The sequence below is a fragment of the Ictidomys tridecemlineatus genome, chromosome 3, assembly GCF_052094955.1.
Source record: "Ictidomys tridecemlineatus isolate mIctTri1 chromosome 3, mIctTri1.hap1, whole genome shotgun sequence".
Classification (NCBI taxonomy): Eukaryota; Metazoa; Chordata; class Mammalia; order Rodentia; family Sciuridae; genus Ictidomys; species Ictidomys tridecemlineatus.
The window spans coordinates 14,974,786-14,992,397 of record NC_135479.1 but is presented as its reverse complement, the minus strand read 5'-3'; the positions used below and the strand labels follow the sequence as shown (position 1 = coordinate 14,992,397).

Here is a 17,612-nt window from a genome sequence, read left to right as displayed (position 1 = left end):
GTAGAATAACATGGTAGTTAAGATAAGAGCTAGTCTAATACCTGTTGTGCAGATTAGTTCAATAAACATATAATATGCTTAGGACAATCTTGGTACATAGAAAATGCTCAAGCCAGGCATAGTGGCACACAAGTATAATACCAGCAATTTGGGAGGTTGTTACGGGAGAATTGCAATATTGAGACCAGCCTCAGTAATTTAGTGAGACCGTCTCAAATAAAAAATAAAAAAGGCTGGGGCTGCAACTCAGTGGCAAAGTGCCTATGGGCTCAATCCTTAAAGTTCAATAAGCTGGGTGAGGTAGCCCCTGCCTATATTCCAGTAACTGGGGGAAAACTGAAGCAGGAGGTTTGCAAATTTGAGACCAACCTCACTGATTTAGCAGACTCTGTCTCAAAACAATTTTTTTTTTTTTGTACCAGGGATTAAACTTCAGGGGCGCTAGACCACTGAGCCATATCCCCAGCCCTATTTTGTATTTTCTTTAGAAATAGGGTCTCACTGAGTTGCTTAGCACCTTGTAGTTGCTGAGGCTGACTTTGAACTTGCGATCCTCCTATTTCAGCCTCCAGAGCCTGGGATTACAGGCATGTGCCACTGTGCCCGCCCACTAAAACAATTTTTTAAAGAAGAAAACAAGAAAATGCTCATTAAATGTTAAAAATTATTGTGTTATTATTAATTGATAAAATGACTTATAGGTTATATGAAAAGAAAACATCAGGGCTGTATGTTTTGGGTTTTGTTGTTGTTGCTGTTGTTTGTTCTTATTTTTGTAGTACTAGGAACTGAACCCAGGGACACTCTCTCACTGAGCTACACCCACATCCCTTTAGTTTGAGACAGGATCTCACCAAATTGCTCAGGCTGGCCTCAAATTTGCAGTTTTTTTGCCTCAGCCTCCCAAGTTGCTAGGATTATGGACATGTGCCACTGTACCTAGCTCAGGGCTATATTTGAAGAGTTATCACATTACAGGCCTTGTCCCTCAAGGGAGCCTTGCTGCCTACTTTTTAGTACCTGTACTTTCCAGGAATACTGAGCTATTTGAGCCTCACTTTCCTTGTGTTTAAAATAACGGACTAGAGGATGGTATTCTTATATTCTAATTTAGTGATATAGTCTGGGTATCCTCTGGGAGGTTCCTAAGACTGTTTCAGGGTCAAAACTTTTTATAATACTAGATGTTACTTGCTCTTTTCACCCTCATTCTCTTAAGAATATACAGTGCAGTTTTCCAGAGTAGCCATATATGTCATTGCAACAGAGTGAAAACAAAAACAAACATGAGAATCCAGCTGTCTTAGGTAAGGCATTAAAGAGATTTGCATTTTCTCAGTATATTTTTTGGAAAATACTATTTTTTAAGTAAAAATCTATATTAAGTATTAATATAAATATTATATTTAACAAAAAGTCTATATTTTTATTTTAATGCTGTGTGTATGTGTGTGTATGTGTATGTGTATGGTACTGGGACTTAAACTCAGGGCCTCACACATGCCAGGCAAGCATTTTACCACTGAGCTACACCCCCAGTCTTAATTGCTATTTTTAAGTGAATAAAAGAAATAAGATTAGGGCTGGGAATATGGCTCAGTTGGTTGAGTGCTTGCCTTGCATGCACTAGGCCCTGGGTTCTAATCCCCAGCACTGCAAAAAATAAAATAAAATAAATTTTCTGAGCTTCTAATATGGTAAATGTCAATGGATATAATCCACAGAAACAAAAGTACTTTGGGGTCCTCAATACTTTTTAGGTGTAAATTAGAACCACTGTTTCAGTTGACCTAAAGCATTCTAGCCCCTAAAGGGAGAAAGAAGTTCTTTGTGTTCTCTCCTACCTTTCAAGCCTGCTTCCTTTTCTGTCATCTTTGATTACTAATTATTCTTCATCTTTTAAAATTTATTTTTATGGGTGCATTATAATTATACATAACATTGGGATTTGTTGTTGCATATTCATACATGCACATGATGTCTGTCTTCTTTAGATACTCTGAAGTCCTATTTTTCCCTCCCAATCCACAATCTATTAATTTGTCTTGTCCATATAATTTTTATTCATTGAGCTTGAATTCTTTCTCTCCTTCATTTGTTATTTGATGGTTTCCTGATGACCATACTTTCCTTTTCTTCTTTCATTTTTTTCCTTCTGTAATATCTTATCCCCGGCCCCCCTTTTTTTAGTTGTAGATGGACACAGTACCTTTACTTTATTTATTCACGTATGGTGCTAAGGATCAAACCTAATGACTTACATGTGTTAGGCAAGTACTCTACCACTGAGCCCCAGCCCCCACCTTTTCTGTCATTTTTAAAACGCCTTCTGCACTATCTCTTTCTTGATTTATTCTTTAACATTTTCACACTTATACTTTTCCCTATTTCTGACATTTACACTCAATTCTGTTCTTCAATCCACTCATCCATTTAGCAAATATTATTAAGTACAAATATTATATGCTACTCCCTTTGTTGGGCATTGGGGATTCAGAAACAAGATAAATGTGATCCTTGCCCTCCCAGAGTTCGCATGCTATCCAGCATAGTTACTTCAGATAGATCTGGGGACAGTTTCTAGGGTAATTTGTATAGGGTCTTACTTTACTCCCACTAGGTTAGCCTTGGTAGAATCATGTGAAATCCATAATAATAGTAACAATAGCAGCAGCAGATACAAAAACCATTTGTCACATGTCTATTACTTGTCAGTTATTTTACTAACATTATCTCATCTAATTCTCAAAGCAACTCTGCAAGATGTGTTTAGCCCTATTCTACAGATAGAAAAACTAAAACTCACAGAGGATAAGTAACTTACCTAAGGTCTATATCTAGAAAGATTGGCATCTAGGTTTCTTTTTCTATTTAGTTGCATCAGCCAAGCAGTAAAGGTATCTTGGTCAGGAGGTGATTTGGTAGGAGAAATTTCAGAGCCTCTTATAGAAATAGTGTATGAACCTAGAAAGTTGCTGTTTCAGAGCATGGCAGTTAAGCTGGAACAGCTACCTAGGAATTTTATCCCAAGAGCTTTGTTGCCCCTGAGGTTAGTACTGGAAGTTGTAACTCATTGGAAAGGAATGCCTTTCTGGGTAGAGAAATTGGACCAGGAGCCATCAGGTGTTTGCTTAATGGTAATGTTTGCTTAATGTTGCCAAGGACTGCCCAAGGCTTACCTGGGAATGTCTAGAGGAACACAAGTCGAGACTGCTCTAACCTCTCTATCATTCCTTTTGACAGAGTGATGTCAGAATCAAATTTGAGCACAACGGGGAGAGACGGTAAGTTGCCTTCCGATTGATGGTTGTGTTCATGTGTATGTAAGCTATCAGTATTGACTTTGGGAAGCAATACCCTGTCAGGTTCCCTGTGGGACCACTGGGCTGGAGCATGGGGTTGATTGGGCATAAAGGGGAAAGTTTCACCTATCAATTGAACTTTGTTTCTGATCTTAGAATTGGAATCCATTCCAATTGCTAATGTTCTGTTATATTCTGTTATTGTGAGGTCTGCCATTTTACTAGGGGAGGAAATGAGAATTCTTTCTACTCCAAGTCATGGCTTCCAGACAACTGGAACTTCCAGACAGCTGCCACCTGTAAGCATTAGAGGGAGGTCAGGATGGTCCTGTGACATGATGCCATCCCTATCTTCTGTAGAATTGCCCTGGCTTTGTCTATATTGGGGCCATTGAAAGTTGGGTGAATTGAAAGTTTCTTCATGATGTGTCTTTAGGTCATGGGAAGCTTACTAAATCCATCAGTTTTAAAAGATTTCAGATCCTTTAAGGGCATAGAAAGAGGGAAGGCTTTCTGTTTTTGTTTTTTTAAGTCTATTCTGAATCTTACCTCATTGGTGAAAATAATGTTACTCAACTCTTCTGTCTTCTCCATTGTCAATATTTTAGTAGTAGTTGTTGTTGTCATTATTGTTATTATTTTGTGGGAAGCCAAGGTGGAAGCTCTCAGTGGAGAAAAAAATGTGACTCCACTTACTTTCTCAGGTTATTTAAGGAAAAACATTTTAAAAATATACAGAACTCTGGTTGAGCAATATTTGGAACCCTGTTATGTGTATGCATATGGTCCATGTGTATCTAAGTGTGTCTAAGGGTACCTTTCAGTATTTATTTCCCACTCTTTCCCTCTCTTTCCCATTGCTATTCCTCTTTTTCCCCTTGTTTGAGCATCTGAAGAGGTGAAGAGCATGCCAGTGAGAAGATCTTCCTACTTTAAGAGGACCTTAGTACCTCCACACATCCTTCATTCTGGGAGTTGTCTGTAGCTGGTACCTTTCAACCCAATTTGACACTAAGTCCAGAGGAGATTGATGGCTGCAATTCTCCCTTAATAAGATCCAATCACAAGCCTGCAAGGTTGGCGGAGACTACCTGATAGAAACCTCCTAGAAAGTGTGGCCTATGGAGCCAGAGTCCTGTTCTCCCATGTGGATTTCAGGCCTGGAGGAAGGAAGTTCTTCGGAGATCAGTCCTCAGCTGCTCATTCTGCATTCTTCCAAAAACAAGGAAGTTAAATTGCCACTTCATAGGTGCTGCTTTTCACACTTTCTGACCTGACTGGGTTTTGGAGGGATGGCCAAATTTGGTATAGCAGAGAATTTTCAGAAGTAGATATGAAATCAAAAGCTCAATTGTGTTGGAGCCTAATTATGCAGTTATGCTCTTCTGAATTCCCTGTTCCCAGAGTGGTGTGCAGTTACAGTGAACGGACTTACACTGAGAAAGTGTGTATGTTTGGTTTCAAAGAAGCTGCCAAATTGAAACCACAAATATTTAAGGTGGTCAGGCAGGAATGGCCTTCTGAAGCCCCAAGTGGCAGAATGTTGGTATCAAGGTTTTGAAAACTGTATTCTCTTTTTATTGAGCTGACATTTCCCTGTTTGTGAACTATATGTAGAATCGAAGACTTTATAAAGAACAAGGGGAAGCCAAGTTCAAGCTGCTCTTTGCCAGACAGCTCTAGTTGCATATATTTCATGTCAAGATTTTGTAGAGAAAGTTGTGGGTTTCTTTACCTTTTTCAAGGAATATGGTAGGATCTTTCTAAATGTAGGCCCTTACAGAATTAGAATTTACAGAAAAGAGGAACAAAGTAGCAACTTTTCCCATTCATTCCTGTCAGGTATCCAGGTTGGTCATTGCACTTTCCCTTTGTTTTAGAAGGGTGGGGACCAGACTCCTGACCCTCCTCCCTCTTTGCCCCAGAGGCAGAAAAGGAGGAGTCTTTCCCTTTGAAAACCTCAGTGGCAGATAACATGGGGTTTGTTGTTAGGATATAGATTCCTGGTTGAAGCACAGGCCTAAAAATGCCTACTAGTGCATGCCATGGCAGCAGCTTGGGCCCTACCAAATCTTAAAAAGTTCTGGTTTCTGAACTTGACCAGACTGTGGGCAGCTTTTAAGGGTTTTTAATTGCTCATTGCCAGACCAGGATTAGGAAGATTTAATCTCTGATCCTTTTCTAGTACTGTGCTATGGATATCTAAGTGGACTTCTGGCATTTTTATACAGAAAGGCTAGCCCCTTTTGACTTATTGCTGAGACCCTGATGAGATGAATACGATTTGATATTAGGAATGACAAGAAAACCATTCTTTCCAAAGGCTACATAAAACTCCTCTAAGATAACATATCTAGCTAGCATCTAGATAATACCTAACGCTGCTTGGGACCGTTGATGGGGGGAGGTACGAATGGATTTTTCCCAGTGAAGACAAATGAATATAGTTGGCAATATAACTTCCAAAAGAAAAATTATGGGAAAGTATCTTCCTAAAGGGTAGGTTATGGTGTATAGTAATATCCTATCAGAGTTGTCCAGTAGAACTTTCTGCTATAATGGAAATGTTCTGTATCTGTGCTGTCCAATATACTGGCCACTAGACATGTGTGGCTAGTGAGACTGACAAACCAATTTTAATTTTAATTTAAATACTTTAAATTTGAAGCTGGGTGCGTTGGCACATGTCTATAATCCTAGCAGCTCAGGAGACTGAGGCAGGAGAATTGCAAGTTTAAAGCCAGCCTCAGCAACTTAGTGAGACTCAGTCTCAAAATAAAATATAAAATGGGCTGGGGATGTGGTTCAGAAGTTAAGCACCTCTGGATTCAGAAGTTAAGCACCTGGTACCCCCCTAATTAATTAATTAAAGTAGCCACACATGGCTAATGACTGATATATTGAATAACAATTCTAGATGAAGGTTTTTTGTACTGCTCCTTGGAACCAGTATAGTACAGAGGAACATTAAAAAAATTTTATCTGGTCATATTCTATTAAACCCAATGGCTTAGATTCATTTTTCCTGTGGCTGATTGCTTCTTCCTCTGGTTATACCACTTCCCACTCTGGGTGAGCAGGGAAGATATGAAAGAGCCACATACTTCTTCCTGTCAGCAATAGAGGATGGCAAAAAATGTAGAGTCTGTAACTGAGCCCTGCAGCTCTACCCCTAGTGTGATTTTTGTCCTGAATAAGTGTACTGAGAGATTTTACCAATTACATGGAATATCTTTTCATGTGTGCATTAGCCATTCATAACTCTTCTGTAAATTCTTTTTCTATTTTTTGTCTTTTTGATTCTTTGTTAAGTATTTTCTCTAAGTTCAATGTTTGTTGTTTTTTTTTTAACAAAAAACAAAAAATTTTTGGTTTATTTTGCCATTTGCAAGTTTAAATTTTTGTCTTCAAGTCTGCCTTCTTCCTTGTTTTCTATATTTTATGTTACACTTAGGAAGACCTTCCCCACTCTTAAGAATTTTATTTATTTATTTATTTTTAGTTGTTGATAGACCTTTATTTTATTTATTTATATGCAATGCTGAGAATTGAACCCAGTGCCTCACACATGCCAGGCAAGTGTGCTACTGCTGAGCCATAGCTCCAGCCCCTAAGAATTTTTTTTTGAGATGGGGTCTCACCATATTGCTTAGGCTGGTCTTGAACTGTTGGACCTAAGTTATCTGTGACCCTCCTGTCTTGGCTTTCTGAATACCTGGAACTACAGATGTGTGTTGCTGTACCTGGCCAAGATTTTACTTTTTAGTCCAATATTTTCAGGTGTGGGGAATAAATTAATTCTGATGTTCTCTTCTGTTAAATTTTTCTCTTTGCCTATTTCAGTTAGTTTAGAACCTTGTTGGGTTGGACCTATTGGATATCAAAAATGATTGACTGATAGCAGCCCTGTATAATTTAGCCTAATACATTGATTAAAACATTTTACCCTGAAAATATCAAACATACACAAAAGTTGATAGACTACTATACTGAACCCCCATGGTCCTGTCATTCAGCTATAACGTTACCAATATTTTGCCAATATCATTTCATCTCTCCTACCTTTTAATTTTGCTGGAGTATTTAATAACAAACCATATTTTAATACTTCTTTACTGAAGTTTTTACTCTATTTTATGTTTATAGAACTTGTTGTTTGTACTGACCTAATGAATCTCCCTAGAAAAGCTTCAGTATCAACACTACTTTCATACCCAGATAGGACACTGGTTAAGACACTGGCATATCAAAAACTTAAGGGAATTTTTATAATTCCATGGTAGGAAATCCTAATTCTGAAAGTAGTCAGTATTGAGATTTCTGTGCCATCTCAAAAATGAACAATGGAAAAGATCTTTCACTTCTTAAGAGTTGAGTCCCTTAGGATTTAAGATCATGTTTTCAGACCTGGTGGTTTGATCTGTGAGTTTTTTTTTTTTTTTTTTTTTTTTTAAGAGAGGGGAGAGAGAGAGAGAGAGAATTTTTTAATATTTATTTTTAAGTTTTCGGTGGGCACACCATCTTTATTTTTATTTTATGCGGTGCTGAGGATCGAACCCAGCGCCCTGCGCATGCCAGGCAAGTGCGTTACTGCTTGAGCCACATCCCCAGCCCTGATCTCTGAGTTCTTTTAGCTTATTTCCTAACAAGAGTATTTAGAATATAGTTCTCAAGCTGTGATGCTGTCATTGGGAGAAAGGTGCAAGCTAAAGTAGTAGAAGGAAAAACTGAGATTGAGCAAAGGTTGCAAGAGCTATTGTCAGATTTGAGAGATGTTCAGGTAAAGGGTGAAAAGGGAAAGATAAATAAGAAAATAAAAGGAAACAATAGAAAAAAAGCAAACTCAGTGAAAGAAAAAAGAGAATCCTATGTTGAGAAGAAAGGGAAAATATGTTCAGGTCATTCTAAAACCTACATTGTAAATATATAGTTAAATCAACCTGCCTGTTCCTTTTCAGAATTATAGCATTCAGCCGGCCTGTGAGGTATGAAGATGTGGAGCACAAGGTGACAACAGTATTTGGCCAACCTCTTGATCTACATTACATGAACAATGAGGTAAGAGAGATGAATTGTACAGGGACAGGAGAAATAGCTGCTTAAAGAAATTAAAAAAAAAAAAAAAAGGAAGAGATGCCTACTTTTCTTTCTTTCTTTCTTTCTTTTTTAAGAGAGAGAGAGAATTTTTTTAATATTTATTTTTCAATTTTCAGTGGACACAACATCTTTGTTTGTATGTGGTGCTGAGGATCGAACCCAGGCTGCACGCGTGCCAGGCAAGCGCGCTACGGCTTGAGCCACATCCCCAGCCCCCCTACTTTTATTTCTTACTGCTTAACTGAGCTGAGCATTTTTTTACATTTTTTAGTTTGTTCCTCTAATATCATCTGCAGGTTCTCATTTTCTGGAGCCCCTTTTCTTAATTCTAACAACTCTGGGATTTCTGGTTTTTTTTTTTTTTTTTTTACTACGTGAGAGATAACATAGTTATTTCTATTCCCCTACTCATTCAGTGTAGGTAGATCTAATATTTCATGGTGGAACCAGGTATGATACCAGGGCCAGAACTTATTCTGTCTCCTTTACATTTTATAGGTGTATCTTTCTTTTCAGCACAGACTTATCAAAAAATAGAGTATTAACTGAGCACAGTGACACACATCTATAATTCCAATGATGGGAAGCTGAGACAGGAGGATGGCAAGTTCAAAACCAGCCTCAGCAACTGAGACCTTTTCTCAGAATAAAAGGGCTAGGGATGTAGCTTGGAAGTTAAGTGTCCCTGGGTTCAATATCCAGTATCCCAAAAATAAAAGAATTCCAGATGTAGAGTTGAGGATGTCGCACAGTGGAAGAATGCTTGTGTAGCATGTGCAAGGCACTGAATTCATTTTCTAGTACTGGAAAAAAAATAAAGTCCCTAAAAAAAATACCTCATGTTCCCAAATGTCCCTAAATCTATTTTGAAACTCTTTCGCCAGTTAACAACTGTTTAGAATATTGAGCATTCCCTATTTTAAATGTTTGTATAGATGTTAATTTAAAGCCAAATCTAGATAATTATTTTAGATCATGCATCTAAATTATTTTTTGCTGTCCATACTTTACTAATGTCAATGATCAGGAGTTGACCAATTTATATTTTGTTAATTTAAAATTCCTTGTTTTGGTTGTACTATTGGCCTACATTGGCAAGCCCCTATGTGAAAGAGATGGAGTTAGAAAATGGGTCCATCTGGCTATAAGCCTGTGCTTATTCCATTTCAACACAGCTTTAATGCTGCATTCAGGGTGGAAACCTGAGTTACCAGAGTTGAGATTTATTATAAGCAAGTGAGGATTTTCTCTGGCAGTCTAAGGACCACCAGCAGTGGGTATACATTGCTTAAGACAATAAATAAAGAAATTTTTTTTGTTCTTCAAAAAAATAAATAAATAAATTTCATTTTCTTTCTTTTGTTTTGCTCCTAAACTCTACCCTGTCAGGATTTGAGAATCCCAAGTGAAAAACTCATTAAGGTTTTATTTAATTTATATATATAAGGGGCTGGGTTTGTGGCTCAATGGTAGAGCTCTTGCCTAGCACGGGCAGAGCCCTGGGTTCGATCCCTGGCACCCCACATAAAAATAAATAAATAAAATCAAGGTATTGTGTCCAACTACAACTAAAAATTAAATATTAAAAAAATTTATATATACATCATATACATATATATTATATATATGCCTCCACCTTGTTACTGGGGCTTGAACCCAGGTATTCTTTCTTTCTTTTTTTTCTTTTTAATTTTTTAGTTGTAGATGGACACAATACCTTGATTTTATTTATTTATTTATTACCAGTGAGCTATACCCGCAGCTCCTTTAAGAAAAACAAAAACTTTTTTTTAGCTGTAGATGGACACATACCTTTATTTTATTTATTTATGTTTTGCTGATGATCGAACCTACTGCCTTGCATATACTAAGCAAGCGCTCTACCACTGAGCTACAACCCAGCCCATCTTTTTCTTAGTAGATTGAAACTGTGTGTCATCATGATTTAGATTTGCTTTATACTAATGACTACTAATGTTGAGCATCTTTTCGTGTGTGTTGGGCCATTTGTTTATCTTGGGACATATATCTGCTCAACTTCTTTGCCCATTTAAAAAAATTGATTGTTGTTTTATTGTTGAATTTTAAGAGTTCTTTGTGTATTCTGTGTACCAAACTCTTATGCATTTGTAAAATTATAGCTGTTTTGAAAGTTAACACCTATTCCAATGATCTCTTTATACTGTCTGCAAACAGTTCTTATTTATTCCTATTTTGACTATCCCCCAGGAAGGAATTATTTTGCAGTATGATAGATTTGCAAAACATTCTTCCATTCTATGAGTAGTTTTGAAATTTTTATTTAAATACTATTCTTGCAGTTGAGTACACCTATAATCCCAGCTACTCTGGAATCTGGGGCAGGAAGATCACACGTTCAAGGACAGCTTGCCAATTTTGTGAGACCCTGTCTCAAAATAAAAATAGAAAGGGGCTGGGGATGCTCAGTACACTCACATACACTGTTCTTACTATTTGTTTTTCCCAGTTTAGGATTTGGGGTTCTGTCATCTATCTGTATTTTAAATTGGAAAATGAATAATTAAATGGACTTTGCTTGATTTTGTTTTTACAACATGTTTAAGATCTGGCATTTGCTAGTCCTGGGCAAAGCATATTTTTGCATCTAAGTATTCAGTGCCCTCTGCATTTAACAGTGAGTGAGACTTATCTGTATTCTTAAAACCTTCTCTTTAATACTTCAATGGAATGAAAAGAGAGTAGGTAGTTTTCAGGTTCTAGTCACTGAATTTGCCTTTAAACATTAAGATATTAAACATTCAGATTAAATTTGTGCTCTTATTTTTAAAATTTTTTTTTAGTTGCAGTCAGACACAATACCTTTATTTTATTTATTTCTATGTGGTGCTGAGGATCAAACTCAGCACCTCTCACATGCTAGGTGAGCGCTCTACCACTGAGCCACAACCTCAGCTCTTGTGCTCTTATTTTAATGAATTTTCATTCTCTTCCATTCCCCCCATCCTCCTTATACCTTTCTCTTCCTGCTTGTTCTGTTTTTGTCAGCACAATGGGAGATAGGGTGGGACATGACTCAACTACTTACTTTGGGTAAAAATATGAGACCTTTAACTGTTTAGGATTTGATGCTTTGGAATAAAGGGTATTTTTAGAGAGGACGCTCTTCTCAGAAAATATCTCAAAAAAAGTACTGAGTCTGAGCATGGTGGCACACGCCTATAATTCCAGCGGCTTGGGAGGCTGAGGCAGGAGGATTACAAATTCAAAGCCAGCCTCAGCCACTTAGCAAGGCCCTAAACAGCTTAGCGAGACTAATCTCTAAATAAAATATGAAAAAAAAATGAACTGGGGATGTGGCTCAGTGGTTAAGTGCCACTGGGTTCAATCCCCAATACCAAAAAAAAAAAAAAAAGAAAAAGAAAAAGAAAAAATACTGAGATGTGCTACAGCATGGATGAACTTAGAAACATTAAGCTAAGTGAAAGAAGATAGATGTAAATGATTGCAAATCTTTGAGTTGAATTGAATATGTATAAATTGCATGATTCCATTTAAATTAAATGTCCAGAAAATCTATAGACACAGAAAGTAGATTAGTAGCTGCCTGGGGCTGGAGGTGGGAAGGGGGAGTGACTGTAAATGGGTACAAGAAATATTTTGGTGTGATGGCAATCTTTTAAAATTTAATTGTGGGCTGGGGTTGTGGCTCAGTGGTAGAGCACTTGCCTAGCATGTGTGAGGCACTGGGTTTGATTCTCAGAACCACATATAAAAAAAAAAGACAAATAAAGGTCTATCAATAACAAACAAAAATATATATAAAAAAATTTAATTGTGGTACCAGTTGTGGTGGTGCATACCTGTAATCCCAGCAACTGGTAGGTTAAGGCAGGAGAATTGCAAGTTCAAAGCCAGTCTTAGCAATTTTGTGACACCCTGACTCAAAATAAAAAATAAAAAGGCCTGGGTATGCATCTCTCAATGGTAAAGTGCCCCTGGGTTCTATCCCTAGAACCCCTACTCTGGGGAAAAAAAATAATTATGGTAATGGTTGCACAACTCTGAAAAGTTACTAAAAAATATTGAATTGTATACTTGAAGGAAAAAAATTATGATTTCATGTAGATCTTTTAAGACCCATAGTATCCAATGAGATTGTTTTTTTCTCCAAACTTATTTTTAATTTTTATGTTTGCAAATTAAACATTGAAATAGAGTTGTATTTTATGATTTAATTTTTCTGTGTCCCATGTCACAGCTCTCCATCCTGCTGAAAAACCAAGATGATCTTGATAAAGCAATTGACATTTTGGATAGAAGCTCAAGTATGAAAAGCCTTAGGATATTGTTGCTGTCCCAGGACAGAAACCATGTAAGTAGCCTGTGTTATGGGCCAGCAACTGAAGACAAAGCTTGCATTCCTTCAGGCTTACCTTGTTGCTTGACAGAATCTTGTATTCCATGGCCCCTGCCAAAGTATGGGCATAAGCACAGGCCAGCCCACTATTGTTGGTGGCCAGCAAACCTTCTGTGTTTGATTTCATAGAGAGCTAGATTCAGTTTCAAATTTACAACTAATGGTAATTTAGCTAATAGGGTGGGAGGAAGGAAAACACTTTATGATAAAGGAGAAAATTCTTTTCTCTATATTTGTTTTCAATTAGATTTTGCCCCTACCACAAGAGAGTTTATTAGTGTAGAAGTGATGTTTAGTAAAGGTTCTCAAGGACTTGAGACTATCATATCTTGTGAATCCAACTCCCACAGCTCAGCACTCTGGCCTCTCCCTTGAGACACATGTAGGAAACAAATTTTCCATCTGTGCAATAGAAAAAAAGGCCATGGGCTGGAGGGCTTCTTGTAACTTGCCAGCTGCTGCCCTACCAAGTGGCAGGCAATCTATAGGGGCTGTCAGAAATGGGGAATTACACCATACACTTTTTTTCTGCTGAATTGTCTGAGAGCCTACATTTCATGAGAACACTTGCAATTAGAATTTGTCTTCTTCACTAATTCCTCTGCCAGATTTCTTCAAATGTGTGTTCCTAAAAGTTTCTTGCCTCTCTTTCCTTTCCTTACACTTGAAGATATGCAACTGTGGACAACTGACAGGGCTGCATGAGAACTATGAATGTACTATAGCAGGGTAGAGTTTAGGTGGAATGGTACTCATGACCATCTACTTTCTGAAGAGACTTGTATAATAGGATGTCTTATTGAGGAGACCCAAGAGAATGGGTATGTCCCTGTGCATAAGGAGAGTTCTTTTTTATCCCCAATGTATCTTTTTTTTCTGAATATGTTTTGGGAAAGTATCATTTCATGTTATTGTATTTCATTTCTCTGTTCAAGTTACCTCCCCCATATAGCCCTTCTTTATTGCCTATCATGTAAAATCTGAATTTAGTCTAACATCCAGGGTTCAACACTGAATGTCTCTGCTTTTATCTCCCCAGTCTTATCTACCTACATTCTTCATCATACTACAGAGCCCACCATCCTTCCTTTCACCTCTTTGCCAGTTCATTGCTATCATCTTTTATTTTAGGATCCACTTTGATTTACCTGCTATCATGTAGTCAGCATTTCTGACTGAGGCCATTTTGATTATTCTTAATTTCTTTAGTCATTGGATATAATTTGTACACTGGTCTGTAGGTTGTTCAGTTGTTGCCATCTAGTTGTTGCACGGTTGTAAGTTTTGCCCTACAAGATTATAACTCCCCAAGAACAGGAACTATATCATTGTTTTGGAGCCCTTCCCCACCCATTCACTAAATAAAATGTTAGTGCTTCTTGAATTGTTAGCAAGAGTTAAGCAGAGATCATTTTTAGCAAAATCCTTCCTTACAAAAGAAACTAGAATTGAAGTGTTGTTGAATGATTGCTTGACTGAGGGCTAGCACTCCTGATTGTGATTGTGGTCCTCTGATCTCCTAATAAGAAGTCATAAAAACTGGTTCTTTATATCAGCATTCCTGTCACTAAGGGGGTGCACATGGTTTCAGACATTGCCACAACACTCAGAGGTGTTTGAAAGATTTAGTCCAAGTGACTTGGGAACTGAAGCAGGAAGATTGCAAGTTTGAGGCCAGCCTGGTTTACGTAGCAAGAACTTGTTTTAAAATTAAAAGGACTGGAGTTGTAGCCTAGTGGTAGAGTGCCCCTGGGTTCAAGCCCCAGTATGGATAAAATGACAACAATAACGACAAAAATTAGTTATTTAATTAAATTATGGTATATCTATTAAAGAGAAGTATGTATGCTTATAAATTACAATTATGAAATTATATATTAGCATAGAAAAATGTTTGTGATTTAATGAAAAAATAAGTTAGAAAATTGAATGACTACCATGAAAACATTAACATAAATACATATACATATGACCAAAACCTGAAGAGGCATATGCAAAAATAAATAAAAATAATAAATGTGTTATGGTGATTTTAAACTTTATAAAACTTATATTGAATTTATTTAAAAAAATTTTTTTTTAGTTCTAGATGAACACAATACCTTTATTTATCTATTTTTTATGTGGTGCTGAGGATGGAACCCAGTGCCTCACACATGTTAGGCAAGTGCTATACCACTGAGCTACAACCCCAGCCCCTATATTGAATTTATTATGATTTCTGGAAACAAGGTCCTTAGAAAAAGAGGCATCGATGTGGCATTTGTCTTTTTTTGTTGTTGTTGTTACTGGGTATTGCACCCAGGAGCACTTTACCACTGAGCTATACTCCTAGCCCTTTTTATTTTTTTAGTTTGAGATAGATCTTAAAATTACTCTAGTCCTTGGAAAATCTTGTCTGTGCCTCTCTATAGCTGGATATCATTAGTAGTCAGAAAGTCTGATGTTACCTATGAGGAAAGCTTGTAAGATAATGTATCATTTTATTCCCCATATCTCAGAAGATAACCGACTAGAAAAAGTCCTAGAGAAGACAGGAAGGGGTTGGGATCACTTTTTTATGTGAAAAGTTAAAAAGCTTGAAACTCTTTGGTTAGAAAGACAGTCTAAGCATGAATATAATCTAAAACATCAAAGCGTTTAAGAATATAGATAATGGACACACAGATTTATTCACCTAGGCTCAATTTGGTTGAATGTGCCTGGAATACTGGCAGAACTTGTATAATAGTTGGTAAACATGGCTTTGTATTCTGAAATTATGTAATTTCAAAATGGATTTTTTTTTTTTTTTTGAGATAGGGTCTCGATAAGTTGCTTAGAACCTTGCTAAGCTGCTGAGGCTGGCCTCAAACTTGTGATCCTCCTGCCTCAGCCTCATGAGCAGAACTAAACCATTAAAGCAGGATGCTATGGATAAGATCCTGTGTGCCATTCCTTACCTTATATTTTCATGCACCAAACTAAAGCAACCTCTCTCCCTCTTGTTTTCCCTCTGCTTAGTTGAATCTACTTGTTTTTTTGTGTCTTATCTCCAAATCTTTTATTGAAATCATTCATGCGTCAACTTTTATAACTTACTTTTCTGCTTATCTCCTATCTTCCATTCACTGTTCATCTTGATGCATCTAGTTTCTTAGTAATTTTTCATATTATTTGTGTCATACCGCTTCCCATAGAGTCCTTCAGTGAAATTTTCATGAAATGATCAAATACCACCTTCTAGCTGCTGTGTTTAGAATGTTCTATTAGTTACACATGTCACACCTGTGGCTCCTATCACTCTATGACAGTCCCCTGTCATTTTTTTGGTATTGTCCCACCTTCTTCCTTTCTCTTTCCTATTTCTGAATCTTGTTCAAGTTTCTGTAATTCTTTGCAACAACTTCATTTTTGTTTACCATGTCATATTCCTTATTTCTTAAATCAAGGTTTTCAAAACTTGGCTGACTATTATAATCACCTGGAGACATTTAAAAATTATCAGTGCTTGAGCCCCATCCCTAGAGGTTCTTTTGTAGTTGGTCTGAGACATCGTAAATTCCACAGGCAATTCTAATGGGCAGCTAGAGGTAAGTAGCATTATCTGATATTGAAGCAAGCCTCAGCTCCTGAAACCTCACAACTAGTAGTGTGGTCTGTGGACAGCAGCATCAGCATCACCTGGAAGGTCATTAGAAATATAGAGTCTGAGCCCTACCACAGACCTACCTACCCAAATCAGAATCTGCACTTTAACAAGGTTCCACGGTTTGTACATATATGTATTAAAGTATGACTATGAAACCTTCACCCAGTCCCTTCACCTGCTTTTCAGCCTTTCCTTTCACAAATCTAAGCGTGGGCTGGCATGAACTTTCCTACCTCAGCCTTTAAATTTTAAAACAGAAGGTTTAGTGTGGATGTTCTTTGGAACGTTTCAAATTTATACTACAAAGATTCAGTGAAGTCTCATAATGTGTAAAGTCCTTCACCCAAGCAGGTGCACTGGGGGTGCTCATCATGCAGCTCTTCTTTTTCTGACTGCAGAGCTATGGCCCTCCTTTGCCCTTTACAAACCTGCTTTCCCCTGTGTGTGGATTTGATTGTTTTTACCTTTCTCTGGGCAGAACTATTGCACTTCAGAGGCTTCAGCAAGAATATTCACTTCCCTTTAGTTTAGACTTCCCCTTAGAGTAAGATAATTTGTCAAGACAGCCCTACATGTGATAAAGTCTTGCATAGGGAGACTATAGAGGTGGCTGTTTGGCAGCTGGACATGCCCCTGGGAGTGGGAAACCTTTTTTTCTGGGGGACAGGATATAGAGATTGTCTAGATCAGACTTTTTTTGTTTTGTTTTGTTTTTTTTTTCCTTCTCCTATGGGTAGAGGACATAGAGAAGCAAGTAGAAACGTTGACCTAAATTGTTGATAAATCCTGAGCTCCCATTCAAAATTTCAATAGTGCTTTGCATATATTTGTAATTACACCCTGACATCTCTCACTCACTTCTGCTGTTCGGTTTTAAGCTTCCTCAGTGCAAAGCCCCCCATTATTGCTTCAATTTCTCTCTAGGGCTCCCTTGCTGACTTGACTGGGTTGGCACCTCATGGGGTAGGTACAGGAAAGCTGCTGACCCTATTCTGAGGTCCTTGACCTCTAGCACAATGGTGCCTCCCATAGTTTTTCCTGGTTGAATGTGAACCTAAGATGATTTATGTGTAAACCTTGGCATTTTGAAGCAACCAAGATGTTTATACCTTAATTTTCAGGGAGTGGTTGTGATTGGGGAAGGAGCATATTGAACTACTTTTTAAAATATCGTTGTTAAGTA

General features: G+C 37.5%; 1 protein-coding gene across 7 annotated transcripts in view; it reads left to right on the top strand.

The window, feature by feature from the left end:
* Positions 1–17,612, top strand: part of Map3k3 (mitogen-activated protein kinase kinase kinase 3) — a 69,020-nt gene that overhangs the window by 19,791 nt on the left and 31,617 nt on the right. For all 7 annotated transcript variants that reach the window (XM_021728403.3, XM_021728402.3, XM_005328194.2 and 4 more), the window contains 3 exons: positions 3,244–3,284; positions 8,261–8,360; positions 12,640–12,753. In XM_021728403.3, the coding sequence (XP_021584078.1) occupies positions 3,244–3,284; positions 8,261–8,360; positions 12,640–12,753 (255 nt within the window). The remainder of the gene's footprint in view (positions 1–3,243; positions 3,285–8,260; positions 8,361–12,639; positions 12,754–17,612) is intronic.